Raw genomic sequence first — 16,611 nt, 5'->3', positions numbered from 1 at the left:
AGGGTAATCACCATTATAAGAATAGAAAAGAATAATACAAGGAAATAATGATATAAGGAAATAACAACTAATATCCTAATATCTCAACTTTCCTAATATCTCAATATTTCTAATATTTCAATATTCATAATATCTCAATATTCCTAATATCTCAACTTTCCTAATATCTAAACATTCATAATATTTCAACACTAAATGATACAAGGAAAGAATGTTCCTAATATCTCAATAATAGTTTCATTTTATAATGAAAAACATGAACTTAAAAAAATATATATCTTTTAAGGTTAATTTATAATAAAAAGAATTTTAAGGAGTATAAGACAAATATTCAAAGTATTTTTTTTAAAAAAATTAAAAATTAAATTAAGTTGTGTTTTAATATATTATATATTTAAAATATTATAAAATTAATGTATTTTTGTCGTATATATAACTTAGATATAATATTAGAAATAATATTAATAATATAAAACTAATATCATAAATAATAATATTAATAGTTAATAATAATAATAATAATAATAATAATAATGAGTAAAAAAGTAAAAAAAAAAATATAAAAAGCTAAAGTTAAATGAAAATAAGAATAAAAGTGAAAAAAGAAAAAAGAAAAAGAAAAAAGAGAGGCTATAATTGGAATTTTAAAATGATTATCTTTTCAAATCATTAGCCAAGAACATCATAGAAATTTGTAAATAATGTCGACTATTTTGGGTGATTATCACCCTTAGCCCACCCTACATGTTAATTCTCCCCTCAAAATTTCATTAGGCTTGTCCTTCGTTTTCTTGATAAGGAATGGGTCACAATGCCGCTCCCTTCAACGGTTCCAAGAAAAAACATTTCCATGGAATTAATGGATGGTCTAGATTCCATGATATTTGTGGACCCCATATTCGATTCTGTATATAATCATGAAAAGAGGGAGAAGACGAGCATCGAGAATTAGGGCTAGAAAGTAGAAGAAGAAGAAGAAGGAGAGAGAGAGACAGAGAGTGGTGATTCTGAGAAATGGCGTTGCAAAAGGCCCAGGAGATGGTTTCTTCAAATCCTGTCGTCGTCTTCAGGTTTTTCTCCTTTCTCTCTGTTTCATTTATTTGTATTTGATTTTTTTTTATTATTCGATTAATTTGATTGGGTTTTGGAATAACAGCAAGACGTATTGTCCGTTCTGCGTGAGCGTGAAGAAGTTGTTATCGGAGCTGGGAGCTACTTTCAAGGTCGTCGAATTGGATACTGAAAGTATGTTCTTCATCTTCCCATTTCTTTATTCTTTTCACCATCCTCTCTCTATCTCTCTCTCCCCTTTGTTGTTCTATTGTTTACGTTCTTTCAATTTTTCAACGGGAAATGAACTCGTTCGCATGACATGTGGAAAATTATTATGTATCCAAACATGCCCTAACTGAGTCCCATTCTGCTCTATGAAATATGCTCTTCCCAACAGAGATTCAGCTCATGTAAGGGCCTCTTGCTACAAGAAATGGAAACGATTTTTCTTTTTGAAGAAATGTTCTGATTTTTCTAAATTGGAAAGGAAGAATATATTTCTGCTTGGATCTTTTGGATTGTATGCTTCAATTTCTGATATTGACAAATAATATTATGATGTTTCCTAAAAACCTTCAACTATCTGCAACTTATAACGAATAATTTTCATGTTATTGAAGGTGATGGAGCTGATCTTCAATCAGCACTTGCTGGGTGGACCGGACAGCGGACTGTGCCAAATGTGTTTATCGGTGGAAAGCACATTGGTGGCTGTGACAGTATGATTTTAATCCCTTTACCCGTACTAATTTGTTTGAATAAATTCATTTGTAGCTCATTTTGATTACGTATTGTTGTTGATACACTTGTTTTGAATTGTTTTACAGCCGCCACAGCCTTGCACAGTGATGGGAAACTTGTTCCTTTGCTTACTGAAGCTGGAGCTATTACGTCCTCCTCTAACGAAGGGAGTTCTGTTACCTGTTGAACCGGTTTAACGAGTAAACATCAATAAAGGCATTGTGGTAACTGGTAAACATCAATACCAGCATTGTGGTTGATGCTGTTCCTATATTCTTCGTTGGATCTGTTCTATTACCCAATGACAGACTTGACATTGTTGGGCTAATCATTTGGTGCACCTTTAGCAACTGAATCATATATCATATCTACCTACATGCATGAGATCCTTCAAAATTTAAATTATGTGAAGTTCTCATCTACAAGTGGTTAAGGGTTTTACAGAATATTGATTAAGTATTTAATTACTTAAATGAAGTTTCAAGTTGCTGATATGCAGTGTGGGTTGATTGTAGCAAGGGCTTCCCTTTAGACAGGGTTTGTTGTGGTCAAATTGATATTAGTAGGCATGTGCAGGTTCCAGAATACTTTTCTCTTTGATTCATTAAGAGCTCAATATTGCAGCCTATATTGCCCCCTAGAAGCTTACGGTGTGTTGGTATGTGGGAATAGGAATGGAAATAGGATGGGAATGAAGATGATTCATGTTTGATGTGGTCCTAAACTTGCCCTTGCCCTTGCCCTTGCACCCCTTTGGTGGTGCCTCCATCCCTTCCCCCCTCCTTCCTTTTTCATTAGGTTAGGCTTGTGAAACCCTACTTGAGGCTTCCACCCCACAAACATCAAATCAAAACGCTCAATCACATGCCCCAAACCCATGTGTTCCCACAAAGAGGCGTGATTATAACTGAATACATGAGGCTATTTTTTGGGTCATTGGGTGTTAAGTTACGTCTTCTAGTAACAGGGATGGGACTCAATGAAAACATGGTCTTGGCAGCACAAAACTGCAATTATAGGCATTCAAGCAGTACAGGAATACTTGATATGATAATAAAATTGCTAATACTTGTTTATTTTCATATGATCTTCACAACTCACAGATTGCACTCCATAACTTACATAGAGCTGTCTAATTTTCTCTTCCCTTTAAAACTACCAACAAACCAGTTATTCTTTGTGGTTATTGGTGCCATCGTTCAAAATTCTACCGTCCATCTTCAAGTCAAAATCAGCCATGACCGTAGATTCCTTAACTTTCTGCAATGATCAAATGCCAAAGGGGAAAGATAAGGAAATAAGAGTTCAATTTATCTGCAACCAAGAAAGAAGAAAACAGAAAATGCAGAGGCACAGGTCTTACACTGGAGATTTCAGTCCAACATTCTAGTGTCCTGAGAGCCTTCCCTGATAAATGTGTTGTGCGGGCTACTACCACCCCATCTCCTAGAGTGCTAACGTGCCCACTCACCAATAAAGCTGCTGCTGCGTTTAGAACCTGGTTTTTTTTTTTTTCCAGGCAACAAGTACTTGGATTATGATGTTGGTCAAATAACTAGGCACCGATTATTTATCTTTATCCCAGAAAATGTTACATTATAACTGTTGCCTTTCACATACGTTATAACAGCGGAAATGAGAGAACAAAATGGATGCACGCATACTTTTAGCCTTTCAAAAGCTGAAGCAAAGCTAAAAAGATACTCAACGGCGACCACTTGTTTCAGTAAGTTGATGCCATATTCTATATCTAAGAGCATCAACCAAGGCATTTCTTAGATGGGATGGTGAGAAGAAACTTACAAATGCATCTGCAATAGGCCCTCTCTCACCGGATAACACACGCCTTAGTACCTTTGCATTATATTCTGGGTCTCCCCCTCGCAAGTCTTCTAGAGTGCAGCGGGGAATGCCAAAATTTACTGTAAGGTAATGCACATCAAGCAGAATTTAGAATCCAGGTACAATTTCATTGGAGAAATAGTTGACATCTATGTGCTTCAAGGAGGATTTACACATAAAACAAGTCTATCATGACAAATTTAGATTCATAAAGCTTTTGCATTTGTAGTCCATGTGATATTAGCAGGCACAGGCATGTCTACAAACATATGGGCATGTCTGATCTTAGTCCATGTACAAATCCAGGAAATTGTCAAGAAATCTAAGTCTGATACTGGACAATTTTGGATCAGACAATGTGCTAAAAGAACAAAAAATGGAGGCACCCTAGCACTAATTTAGACCTCAAAGAATAATGAATAGGAGAAAATGAATGACAAATTACCTGGGTCAAAAGTGAATTTTTCAACCTTTCCAGGTGTAACATCAAGGACTACTCCAGGCCCTGTCAAACATAAGTAGGTCATGAGAAAAGAACAAATATACAAGGATCATAGCACAGAAAATTCTCGAGTAGCAAAGGAGGGAACTTACCAAGAGGACTCATTTCATCCAAACCCTCCGAATGAACAACTAGTGCTCTTTTCATGCCATATCTTTGCAGTGCTTTACCCATTTTTGTGACCTATTCAAGAGTGAAATATATTAATTCCATCGGCATCGGATAAAAAAGTATTGAACATAAAAGGTTAGAAATTCAATAATCTTACAGGGGGTATCTAAGAAAGATGGTATTAAAATTCATATCACACAATGGAGGAGAAAAACATAAATTATCCAGAAGCCATTGTCAATGAAGGTTCCACAAATATGAAAATCATGGGCTCCAGATACGGTAGAGCATGAAACCTTTTGACCTCAGCATAATACCGAAACAGAAAGGTGCCATGTTAGATGATAGCAATTCCCAGGCCAAGAAATATACTTGAGAAAATAAAGATTGCTAGGTTGATTTGTGAACATGGAAAGAGCTTTCTGCATCTCAAGTTAATTTTAAATGCAAGGCCCTTGGATGCACGAAAATAATTGTATGGAAACCTCAAGATGGTATAAGAAGCCACATCAACTGCAAATCAGGCGGTGGCAAATTATGTAGTTAAACAAGTTAACCGCTTCATTCAAAAAAATGGAGAATACCAATCAAGGTATCCTAGAACAAACCGTACAGAAAATTAGTCTGCATTTGTCAACAAGTGGGGGGCAATTCACTATTTGGTTAACTTCAAAGGTAGAAAACTTACCATACTGTCCTCATACACACCAACAACAGCAAAAGGAACCCGGGCTGGATTCAACATGGGACCCAAGATATTAAACACAGTTTTCACTCCAAGTTTTTTCCTCACAGGAGCAAAAATCTTCATGGCCCCATGGTACTTAGGAGACATCATAAAACCAATACCCACCTCTTCCACACATTTCTTAACACCCTGATTCGGAAAAAAGAAAGAAAAGAGAACCACTCATATGTTAGTAGAGAATTCCAAAGGCATCAATATGCCAATTTAGTCAAAATTATTTTGTTTCAAGTCCCAAAGGTCAAATAGTAGTATGCTATTAGTTATAGTAACAGATTCAAGAAACCAAAAAGAAAGAAATTATAATCGATAGAATTTGGGGTGTGCTCAAATCCTCAGGATAGGTTTCTATTCAATAGTTTTGTTCCTTAAGATTGACAAACACTATTCAGGGTTTTGCAGCACTAACCTCAGGGTCCAAATCAATGATCACTCCCAAGGCTTCCAATACATCAGCACTTCCACAAGCAGAAGAACTCGATCGGTTTCCTTGCTGCAGTTCAAACACTACACCAATATCATATATTTCCATTTTCCCATATAATCCTAACACATTACAGATCACGTACTTCAACCATGTCAACAGACAGTCCTAACACATTAGGACAAATATAAAACAAAGAATTCGACCTTTGCAACTTTAGCACCACAGGCTGCAGCCAGAATAGCTGCTCCTGTTGAAATATTTACAGTGTTTGCCCCATCACCGCCGGTCCCAACAATGTCGACTGCATCATAAACCCCTTCAACCTTACTGCAACATTTGATCATAGCCCTTGCTAGCCCTACAACCTTCAAACCAAACACCACATTTGAGTGTCTACAGTGAAGATAATCATAGAAAAAACAGCACCATGAACAGTATCAAATCGAAGACTAGGGCATTACCTCTTCAAAAGTTTCCCCCTTGGCTCTTAATAAAACAAGAAAGGCACTTATCAAAGCTTCACTACCATCATTAAGCAAGAAATTAAGCGATTCTTCGGCTTCCTCTTCACTGAAATCCTCACGATTCAACAAACACTCGAGTAACTGCACGACCAATTAGTACAAGCAACACTTCATGAAAATGATTCATTTCCCTCTGTTTGGTTACTGAGAAAACTCGGGAAAATGACAACAAACTCTGAACCGTTTACATTTCCATACAAAAAAAAAGAAAAGAAAGAAAGATTCTTCTACTTTCCTACATTTTCTAGACAAGCAAACAGAGGTCCAGAGAAAGGAAAAATGAGAAGGAAATGACAATTCGGTACCTGCCGGGAAGACGTAATGGGCAAATCCAGAGGTGCGCGAGAACTGGGCAAAACAGTGTGTATGCTTTTCGAATTTCTGCGATTTGGCAGAGGAGCTAGAGAGGCAAAGAAAGGGATTTGAACTGGGGGAAAGTAGAGAGAATTGTTGAGAAAAGGAGAAGGTCGGGAAATGGAAGCAGTGTAAGCAAACACCGCCATAACTGCATTTGTGAAATTGTGAAATGTGGGTGGATCATCATCTGAAACTAGTTTTCCATTTGGTCATTAGCTTTATGGTGAGTTAACTACCCAACCAAAATTTTGAAAAAGGACAGTACTTTTGAGGACAGATTTCATTGTTTCTTCTATTTATTGTGTTCATTGATCATGTCCCAAGGTTCCATTATTCAGTGCATGTTTCTCTCTCCCTCTCCCCGCTCTCTCCTTTTGGGATTTAAATTTATTTTTCTCTATTTATTTTAATAGCATTTGCAAAGAAAAATGTAGTATTAAAATTTCGTATAAGTGCATTTTTATTTCTTCCTTTTTTAGGTGTTAGAAAAAAAATTCAAAAGCTTGTCCAAAGTAATAGGGTTGAAGTGTTTCTTAATAATATAATACTATACGTCTAAAAATATCTTATTTGGATTTTACGAATATATCAAAATTTGGATTTTACGGATATATCGAAAATATTAAATAAATATCGATCCAATAAAAATGGTTCAAAATTTATAAGAACATTTTAAAAAAATTATTTTATAAATATAATTGATATAAGTAATAATATACATATTAAAATCAATTTTATTATCGATTTTTCACCTTCCAATTTTACTGATTTTTTAGCGACTTTTCATCTGACTGATTACCGATTTTATTTCGATAGTGATCGATAGCTGATTTTTCGTTGATATTTTGATAATAAATTCCAATTTTTCAAACACTGTTTAACACTTAAAGGCTCTGACATTGTACCCTCTTTGCGTGTGACCTTAGAAATTATTTTTAAATATTTTTTAATTATTTTTACAACAAACATTGATCATAAATTATGTAAATAATAAACCTTAAATTATATCTAACAATAATATAATACGAATTAAAAAAAAAAGTTGCATAAAAAAATATTGAAATTAGCTTTAAATCTAATTCAAAGACTATTTCGTCGACAAAAAGGGTTTGGGAAAAGAAGGTAAAATGATGGGAAGGGAAGAAGCTGTAATGTGTAAGATAAAACTGACAAATATAAATTAGGCATATTAATAATGTTTAGGTGGATGCATTAACAGGATTTATAGCTTAAAGTGGCTATCCATATAAAGATATGAGGTGGATGTCTCTCTACATATTATTTTTGTTCCATAAATACCATAATCATCAGTCACCAACCACAACCAAACCTGCAAGCTTTTGTGGGGATGAGAAAGGTCACCTGTCTGCCTCATTTTATTTCCTCAGCAACTTGTGGTCCATATTGTCATAGTCAACTACACCCTGTTCTACAAAGAAATTAACTACATAAAAGAATAACACCAATGTTGTTACTACATTTTTTTTTATTTACAGTCCTTTTCTACAGTTCTACTTCATTGTACAGCACCAAGTTTCATCAATTTGTTTCCCCAGAATGGATGCAAGATGCCTCCTACAAAGGAAGCTCTGCTTCTGCTCTCTGTGGAAGCTGATGATCCTTTAAGGGGAACCCTCCTCTGGAGTTGGGGGCATTGCTGAGTTATCTACTTGCCATAGGCAGAACCTGAATGCAGCTTTACTAAAGGATGAAACACCTTCTGGCTTCTGAGGGATCTGAGCTGGGTATGGTTTCTTTATCTTAAGCACTGATAAGATTGGGGGAACCATTTTGATAGCAGGTTGTGTTTTATTTCCACAACTAGTGCAAAGATGGCATAGCATGGGATGTGCATCAGTGCCACTGCTAAGTACCTGCATACCCATCCAAGTAACAGAAATGGATCAGATATACTCTGAAACTAAATTATGGGTGTTTTTGGTTGGAATTAACTTCCAAGGAAGAATAAAATCTGAGTTGCCCAGGGTGATCACTGATAACCTCCTTTCCCATTGTTTCAAAGTTTGCCAAATATATGGAACTGGTACTAACATTCTAGAAAGAGGCCCTAATCAAATTGAAGAGGAAGTTGAACAGAGATAATTTGGCCTGTTATCGGGTAACTCAAGGGGTTCAGTATTTATATCAGGTAAATCCATTTGAAATTTGGTAAATGGAATGTATTATGCAAAACCTTACTGGTAGTTGAATTCAGCCAAAATGTGGTAATGAAGTTGGAAATACAAAGTGAACTGTTTCCTTGCTACGGCCAAAGCAGTCAAACATAGTGCTGTTTCACTTAAAGCCTGTCCTCGAAGTACTATTAACAAAATTTATCCATTCAAAACCCATAAATTCTCTCATCAAGAAATTACAAAAAAAAAAAATTGAAGTTAGATTAAAAGTCTGTTTGGCAGTTTTAGATAACACTTTCAGTATAAAAAGCCTTTTTGGAGAAAAATTAAATGTTTAGAAAAATTTAGAAAGCATTTTTAAAAAGTTGAAAAATCACTATCAATGCTTCCTAGAAAGGCACTTGATAAGTGATTTTCACAAAAAAGTTTCTAGAGAAAACACTTCAACTAAAAGCACTTTAAAAACACTCTGTAATTCTTTCAAGGCTCAATAACAATGAGATGCTTGAGAAAACCATAGCATACCATAATGGAGCAAATGGTGATGAGAGGTCAAGAAATGGGTATGGCCACCTGTAACAAAGGGAATCATCATTATTGGAAAAGAAATCGATAAATTCTCAGATGTGGAAGGACAAACAAATACCAATATTACCAAATCGAGACACAAGCATGAATGATCCACTGAAAAATGACGAATATACCCGTCCATAGAACAAAGTAAGCGATGCGAAACCATGGAAAAGGCTAAAATGGAGCATATGGAAATAATTTGAAGATAGTTATCAAAGGAATTAAAGCAAAATCAATAACAGAAAAGAAACATATAAAAGAACATCAGTTTACCAAGCAATTCAAAGCAGTGTCGCAAAGGAGCAAAACAGCATTGAGTGTATGCATATTCACGGTCATCTGGCATTAAATTGAAAAACACATTGTTCATGTAGGGGAAAGTTGGGGTAGTAGGATGGAAAAGCCAACAATTCATGCTATATACTGGAAGTAGAGGGGAAAAGATATAAGCAAAAGCATCATGATTGAAGTCATACAAATAAAATCACAGCTACAATCATGGGCTGTCCAATTTACCCAACCATAAAACATAAGATATGAAAATAGCTCCAATAGAGTTTAGTCATCTAGACAGCATCTAGGCCTTTGAAGCAGACAGTAATGCCAATAAAACTGTGGCATGCATGGATGCATTGCATCTCCAACATCCCCTATAAGGAAAAGTGGAAATAAGCATACCAATGATCCTCCCAATAATAAGATCTCCACCAAGGAGGTATCATAGAACCAGCTTATGGATCCCATATCATGATTGGTTTTTCAGAATTCCCACATTGAAATATGTTTTCACACATATCTTCAGGCGAGCAAATAAATGAGCAAATTGAGGTAAAAAGCAAAACTCAAGCATGTGCTACTTACAAAACTCATATTGTAATCTTTGATGGTGAGAAATGGAAATATTATGAACCAATAAATGCAATCAGTGAGCATCACTGCCCCAGCATTAATCTGTTCATGACAAAACAAATTAAGGAAAAACATGAGTTACTAGTAATATATGAATGCAAACTGCATAGGAAGCTTCAGTATCAGTTTTAACAGTCAGTCTTTCAACACTAACATAGTATCAAATTTCAGAACAACATTCGTATATAACACCAAAAGCAGTCATAAAAATAATTAGTAATAACTGTATTGAACATTTTGGGATCCTCATGATATCTTTTGGCCTGTATTTTCATAATACATTGAATTCCTGTCAGAAAGTATCTCAAATTCCTAAATTAGTTCGCCTTTCCTAAACTAGAGTCTTTGTAAAGGAGAATTCCTATTTAATTAATGTTTCCTTATGAAAATTGACTTACTTGTTGAATAATAAAATGCATTAGAAATATCTCAATGCACATTCCTATATTATGAGGGGAGAAAGTCATTAGATAGATATGGACTTGAAAAATACTAAGTTTGAAGAAATGTGAAGAGACATGCTTGACACCTGATGAAGCAGGGAAACATGGGATTATTTAAGGGCTCATGTAAGGATATAAATATTGGAAACGAGGGAACAAAGGATTTTTCAAGACATTAGTTTTCATATATGTTCTCTTTCTTATAGATGTTTTCTACAGCTAACGAATTACTTTTCTCACCTACAGATGTAGGAATGATTGGCCCGAATCACATTAGTTCTCATGTTCTTTGTACAAGATTTAATTTACTTTTTACTGTTAGTGCACAATATGTAGTGGCAAATGTTTCAGTGCCACAACAATTCAATGCCAATGAATTATACTATGGCTTTTAAAACATTTAAGCTTCTTCAGCTAAATATGCACTCTTGCAAGTCTAGAACTCAAAAATCAAGACAAAGGAGAAGAATCCAAATATAATAAAAGATTGAAACAAAGTGACAGAAAAACATAGACAAAAACACAAACAAAGACAATTTGCTTGTCTTAGAAACATGGAAAGAAAGCTGGAAGTGTGATTGATCTATCAAGAGATAAGAAATTAAACATCCCAGAGAAAACTCGTCAATGTCAGTGCACTACAACTAGCGATTTTTGGGAGAGAATCTACCTGGAATATAACTTGAAAGAGATGACTCCAAATGGCTTCAGTCTGGAGAAGAGAATTTTCCTCAGGGGAATCCAAGGTCTTTCTCATTCTGGATTTGTTTATACCATCACCATATAAGAGAGGCATATAGGATCCTTGCTCTGAATCTGTCACCCTACTCATTTTGTCATACTGGTAACATCCATAAATGGACAGCAGTGATCCAAACTATAAAAGAAAGTTGAGATTATAATTTACACTGAAGTACGGATTATGAGATTCAAGTACAGAAAAAAATGCCACAAACAGAATTGTAACAAAGAGCAATGTTTCAATGGAACAGACTGAGCGTCCATGATAGCATCTGAAACCACACTATAAGATATATGGATGGCAGATATTAATCAAAATCAATAAAGATGTTAGAAAGAAATATTTCAGAAATGGAACTAAAAGACATACCCCAAAATAAATGGTAACCAATGTAAAGGTCCACCTGTACAGCATAAAAAAGAAAAAACATCACAGCTTGATGTTAGAAAATACATAAAGCAAATACTTTAAACTAAAATGAAAGCTAGTTTCAAAAGACATGATAGCCTATCATCCAGAAGAAAATGTAGCAGAGCCCCAAATGAGGAGAAAAAATGCCCAGCAAGCTCAGTTAGTTAAGGAACCTGGATTTGTGATTGATGCACATTCCAGTTTCTAATAGGAACTGTACATTGTAATCGATTGCTTCTTAGATGAGGATGTATCAAGCTCACCCTAAATGGCTTAAGATTTTTTGAGTTCAGGTAAGTATCATGGTTAACAAGTAAGCAACATTCATTTGTGAAATGCCTGATTTCCAAGTAATATATATTTACAACTTCAAGCCTTTTGAACCAGGGACAGCAGCTAATCCCTGTGTGTTGTGGAGGATTTTTAAAAACTTTATAAATGGAAAAATTGCAACCCACTTTGATGTCCACATTTTGTCATTTCGCATAGTCAAGAATTTGCCTATGAATCCATTAGATGTTATGCATTGTATAACTAGTTCCAAATTTCCACTAATGAATCTATAATTGCTAGTGAAATACTAGGTAAGCCTGAGGAAAGAGATAGCTTACTGAGTATAATAGAAAAACATGCCACCTCCATGAATAACAACTTCTCCAATGAGGGTTGCCAGAAGGAAGCAAAATGAAATAATTCGGAAAGCTAACAACCAACAGGGGTGGATTTCTTCAAGACATGGTCTCCATGCTTTTTCCACAGAAAAAAAACTATCTATGTCTTGCTCAGTTTCTTCTCTTTCAGATTTTGGATGTTTTGGACCTTCATACTTCCATATTATAAATGCTGCTACAATCATTGGTGTTAACACCCAAATCGCGCACAGCAAGACCCTCCAGTTCATCCAATAACTCAGGGTAGTAGTATCAGCGGTCTCCACTAGCAGCATCCTCCTGTTAAAGAAATCATGATGTTACTGCTACTTTTCATTGATTATCACTTTATTTGTTGTTATAATGGTTGATTTTGTTTTCAAATCCTTAAGTTGGAACCAATAAAATAATCCAAATCTTTACATTGAGAACCAATAAAATAACCCAATAATGTTGCGGGGAAAATTTGTTTTAATAAAAACTTAGATAATTTAATGCATGGAAGTTTATACAAAAAAAGCAAGAAGTATCAGATTTCCCTCCAAAGAGGACAAAATCCACTAGCATTCAGTCTTGGGAAGAGTGGATCCAGGAAATAACAGTGGAAAACCCCCTTTACTGATGTGGTTGGGGCACAAGAATCTATATATATACTACACATGTAACAATTCTAAACTATTTTGAAATACTGGAAGTAGCTTCCATCTGTATTTCAGGATTTGCCTTTCCAGAAGTAGGTGCCATATATTAACTTTGACCCACTTAGTGTTTGGGGAAAAGGAGGTTTACAACATGGGAAATGATAATTGCCACTGTTTTCGAGACATAAGAATACAGATGCCTTGAGTATGTTAATAAAAGTTCCAATGTTTCTTCAAAATGATAGAAAACAACATGCTTTCATGACTTAGGGACGTGATTTCTGAAAAAAGGTTGGACCAAACAACTCTATTTAGCTAAGTGTTGCAAATTCTCAGATACTATTGTTTTTATTATTATTATTAGTTTTGATAGGCAAATGAGAAAATATATTAAAAGCGCCTAAGAGGAGGTGCACTCAGATACTACTGTTATTTAATTCTTGTTTTTGCTAGTGTTCGTGTTTGGTGTTGTTGGTAATTCCTGTTCAAACAAAGTGAAGCAACAAAACCTCCTTGGTGCTTACTCAAGCAATTCAACATTGGTCAAGGTTTGGGTGGCCACCCGGATTACACCTATAGATGATGATGTTCACAATGCACAACCACCTCTTGCATATGCCTAGTAATTTTAACATGCTTATCTTGGTATAATTCATTATTTTAGTTCATGTACTCCTCCTTGATGTAGCTGGATACATCCATTTGTTTTTCATTAATCTATTATTCATGGAAATAATCTGGGTGTTTTGTATGCCATCTTTGGGCATATATATGAGATAGTATGTTGTCTTTCTTGCATGATTTCACTTTGTCAATTCCAGACACAAAAGGGGGAGTAGAAAGCTTGAGGTTTTCATGGCTTTCACATTCTTTATTTGGCTCACATTGCTATAAAGTTAATTGATATTTGTTATTTGCATTGAGTTTGAGTAGCATGGACTTCATCGCTTGGTTTATAATGTTTGTTTAATGCTTATATTCTTCATTTACCGTGCTTTTCATGGGCTTGTTTGTTTCAGGGTGCATGGATGATAGATAGAAACCATGGTCATGCTATGTTGAAAGATAATTCAGTTTGCAGCTCTATTTAAGTTATGTTGGTTTGTGGGATATTTTGGAGGACTTTGTGTTGATTAAGGATACTATGTAATTGTGATAGTTTTGAGGTTTATGTTGTATTCCATAGTTTTGTCTTGAAATTGATAAAGGGGAAGATTGTTAGTGTTTAGTGTTGTCAGCAATTCTTGCCAAATGAATGCATTCATTCCTTCTAGGAACTTCAGCAATTCAACATTGAAAAAGGTTTGGTCAAGCTTTGGGTTGCTATTTTCATTCAAATTATGAGCTAAATAGGGATGTCTTAATGTATATGGTGGATAGCATCCAGGTTACATGTTCATGATTGAAATCAGTGCCAAATGAGTAGAAGTGAGCAATCTACTAGAGTACCAAGCAATGAAAGGATGATTGATCATCTCACTAGCAGTGGACCACAACATTTTAATTGGCAGTCTTGAGGAAATTTTCACTTGCTAATGACTGATAGGTTCTCTTGATGATTGACGACCTACAATTTTTAAAACTAAAAATAAAAATTGGTTTTAAACGATTTTTGATTGGTTAAGAAGTCCAAGAACATGTATATCCAATGTTCAATCATGCTACGGCTATTTTTCATATAAAAGGTTTTTCCTAACTTGTAAAAATCCTATGGGCAGTGCAAAATATATGAGAGAGATTCTGTGTTATCCCTCACACACTAGAGATCACAGAACTAAGTGTTGAAGATAGATGTTTCAGCTTGGAGGATCACATGTTTTAGAGGAGTCAAGTTATATTCCATTGAGTAGCAGCTGAAGATTGTTGCATTGAGGAAGGTGAAGAGTATACAAGTGCATACCAGTGTGGGTCCCATGAAATGTGGGAGCATCATGAGTCCAGTAAAATTTTGTAACTCATAATATCTTAATGCATTACTTTGTGACCTATGGTCAATAATTTTACCTTGAGGAAAGTTATTTTCTGGATGGGATTCCACTCTAACAGTTGGCATCTACTTGTGTGGTTGTTATTGTGATTTATGGTATGTTTGGGAGTGATTCTAGTTGAATCGCTTTTATTCTGTGGTGCTTTTGTTTTCAAAAGTTTGTCAAACATCTATTTTCTATAAGAAAACACTTCTAGGTATTATGAAGAGTTTTTGGCCCTCTAAAAATCTCTCCCAAACAGACTCTTAATTTATTTGACTTCTATTTTGCATATTGTAAATTGAATCTAGGATTAATTGTATATTAATCTAAATTAGACAGGCAAAGAAAATATGAACACTCCTAGTCTACCTAATCACCCCTATGTTCATAATTCAAGACGGTGTTTTCAACTAGTGTATCTGTTATGTCCTACATTGGATAGGGGAGAAAGTTCTTGACGCTATATATGTATAGGTCCCTTTTAACTATGTAGACGTGTTTTAAAGCCGTGAGGGTCCCAAAGCGGACAATGTCTACATGATTGGATGTGGGCCATTACAAATTGTATCAGAGCCGATCCTCGATACCGATGTGGGGGTTTGTTTGACCTTGTAATCTCATAGGACACAACAAGGACGTTGTGTGAGTATAGGGGGTGTTCGTAATGTCCCACATCGGATATAGGAGAAAGCTCCTGACGCTATATATGGATGAGTCCCTCTTAACCATATAGGCACGTTTTAGATGTGTTTTAAAGTCATGAGGACCATTTTGGGCCCAAAACGGACAATATCTACACGGTTAGGTATAGGTTGTCGTAATATCTGTTTCAATTTTACATGCAGCCTTATCCAACAGTAGCAACATCCATTTTTTCTAGATTTCATTTTCCATTGCAACATATAAACCCTTCTCTCATTCTTAGCAATCTGAATGTCACAACCTATTAAGAGTACAGAACCAACCTAACCTCTCCCTTTCCTTTTTCTCATTCTTTACACCAATCTAATAAAAATAAAACCCATCTATCAAAATAAATAAATAAAACCCAATCCTCCCCACCAATTCAAACGAAAATGTGTAAGAAATTCGGAACATAACATCTAAATGACACCAACAATTGACCTAATTGTGTTCCCAAAAAACCCATGGAGTGCTAAAACAATAAATAACATACACAATAAACTAAAATGCAATGAACCAGGATCATGGGGAATCATAAAAACCAATACGCTAAAATCCAATAACCCAATGATCCATAACACAAGAGACACAACCCCATCAAATTACAACACAAACAACTGATATGCATATATGTCTACCATAAATGCGAGAAATTAATCAAATAGCAGAGGAAAAGCCATTGTAGCCAAATTTTCGGTACCTCTCCCCACAACTTCTCACCTACCAAGAGGAAAGACCAATTACAAAGAGAAACAAAAAGTGGGCTACTCACAGAAAAACGAGAGAAGACCAACACAAGGTGAATTGAAGAGAGCAAAAGAAATAAAAAAGAGGGCTATGTTGGCAATGAGCCCAAGAGTATTGTGGGTTGAACAATGAATGAATCTGGAATAGAAAGATGGAATGGAGAGACTGCTCTGGCCGGAGGTTTGGATGATGAGTACAGAAAGGAATTGGGATTCGGGACCCACCTCTCTCAGGATTTGGTGTTGGCGATAGAGAAGTGGAAAGTGGGGGGAAGTAAAGGCATGGGGAGGAAGTTGCGGTCTAGCGCTACAATATTTATCCATGTCCGAAACCGAATCCACCGTTTCCCCCATTCATTCTCTCAAATCAACCTTTTCCTTTATAACACGTAATATTACTAATAT

At 35.4% G+C, this 16,611-nt stretch overlaps 3 protein-coding genes across 6 annotated transcripts; 1 reads left to right on the top strand and 2 right to left on the bottom strand.

Annotated features, from left to right (window-relative positions):
- The first annotated feature begins 944 nt into the window (after nt 1-944).
- Nucleotides 945-2,288, top strand: LOC117931363 (glutaredoxin). Its single transcript, XM_034852331.1, has 4 exons — nt 945-1,070; nt 1,157-1,245; nt 1,674-1,772; nt 1,881-2,288. The coding sequence occupies exons 1-4, from the start codon at nt 1,015-1,017 to the stop codon at nt 1,979-1,981; spliced, it is 345 nt and encodes a 114-aa protein (XP_034708222.1). The 5' UTR covers nt 945-1,014; the 3' UTR covers nt 1,982-2,288.
- Nucleotides 2,289-2,807: 519 nt separating this feature from the next.
- Nucleotides 2,808-6,557, bottom strand: LOC117931361 (anthranilate phosphoribosyltransferase, chloroplastic-like). Its single transcript, XM_034852325.1, has 10 exons — nt 6,251-6,557; nt 5,883-6,026; nt 5,625-5,786; nt 5,404-5,487; nt 4,938-5,126; nt 4,231-4,321; nt 4,082-4,141; nt 3,598-3,716; nt 3,158-3,292; nt 2,808-3,054 (listed from the first exon to the last, which is right to left on the bottom strand). Exons 1-10 carry the CDS (start codon nt 6,446-6,448, stop codon nt 2,965-2,967), a joined length of 1,272 nt encoding a protein of 423 aa, XP_034708216.1. The 5' UTR covers nt 6,449-6,557; the 3' UTR covers nt 2,808-2,964.
- Nucleotides 6,558-7,651: 1,094 nt separating this feature from the next.
- LOC117931362 lies at nt 7,652-16,540 on the bottom strand. Of its 4 annotated transcripts, none has more exons than XM_034852327.1 (9): nt 16,233-16,539; nt 12,127-12,465; nt 11,474-11,507; nt 11,033-11,239; nt 9,872-9,961; nt 9,284-9,349; nt 9,093-9,184; nt 8,963-9,010; nt 7,652-8,176 (listed from the first exon to the last, which is right to left on the bottom strand). In XM_034852327.1, the coding sequence occupies exons 2-9, from the start codon at nt 12,459-12,461 to the stop codon at nt 8,059-8,061; spliced, it is 990 nt and encodes a 329-aa protein (XP_034708218.1). In that variant the 5' UTR covers nt 12,462-12,465; nt 16,233-16,539; the 3' UTR covers nt 7,652-8,058. The 4 variants fall into 4 exon arrangements, with proteins under 4 accessions (XP_034708218.1, XP_034708217.1, XP_034708219.1 ...); XM_034852326.1 differs by having other exon boundaries at nt 16,161-16,538; XM_034852328.1 differs by having other exon boundaries at nt 16,432-16,538.
- Nucleotides 16,541-16,611: the final 71 nt, after the last annotated feature.

This window comes from Vitis riparia, chromosome 14 (genome assembly GCF_004353265.1).
Source record: "Vitis riparia cultivar Riparia Gloire de Montpellier isolate 1030 chromosome 14, EGFV_Vit.rip_1.0, whole genome shotgun sequence".
NCBI classification, from domain to species: domain Eukaryota; kingdom Viridiplantae; phylum Streptophyta; class Magnoliopsida; order Vitales; family Vitaceae; genus Vitis; species Vitis riparia.
This window is presented reverse-complemented; position numbering and strand designations above follow the sequence as displayed.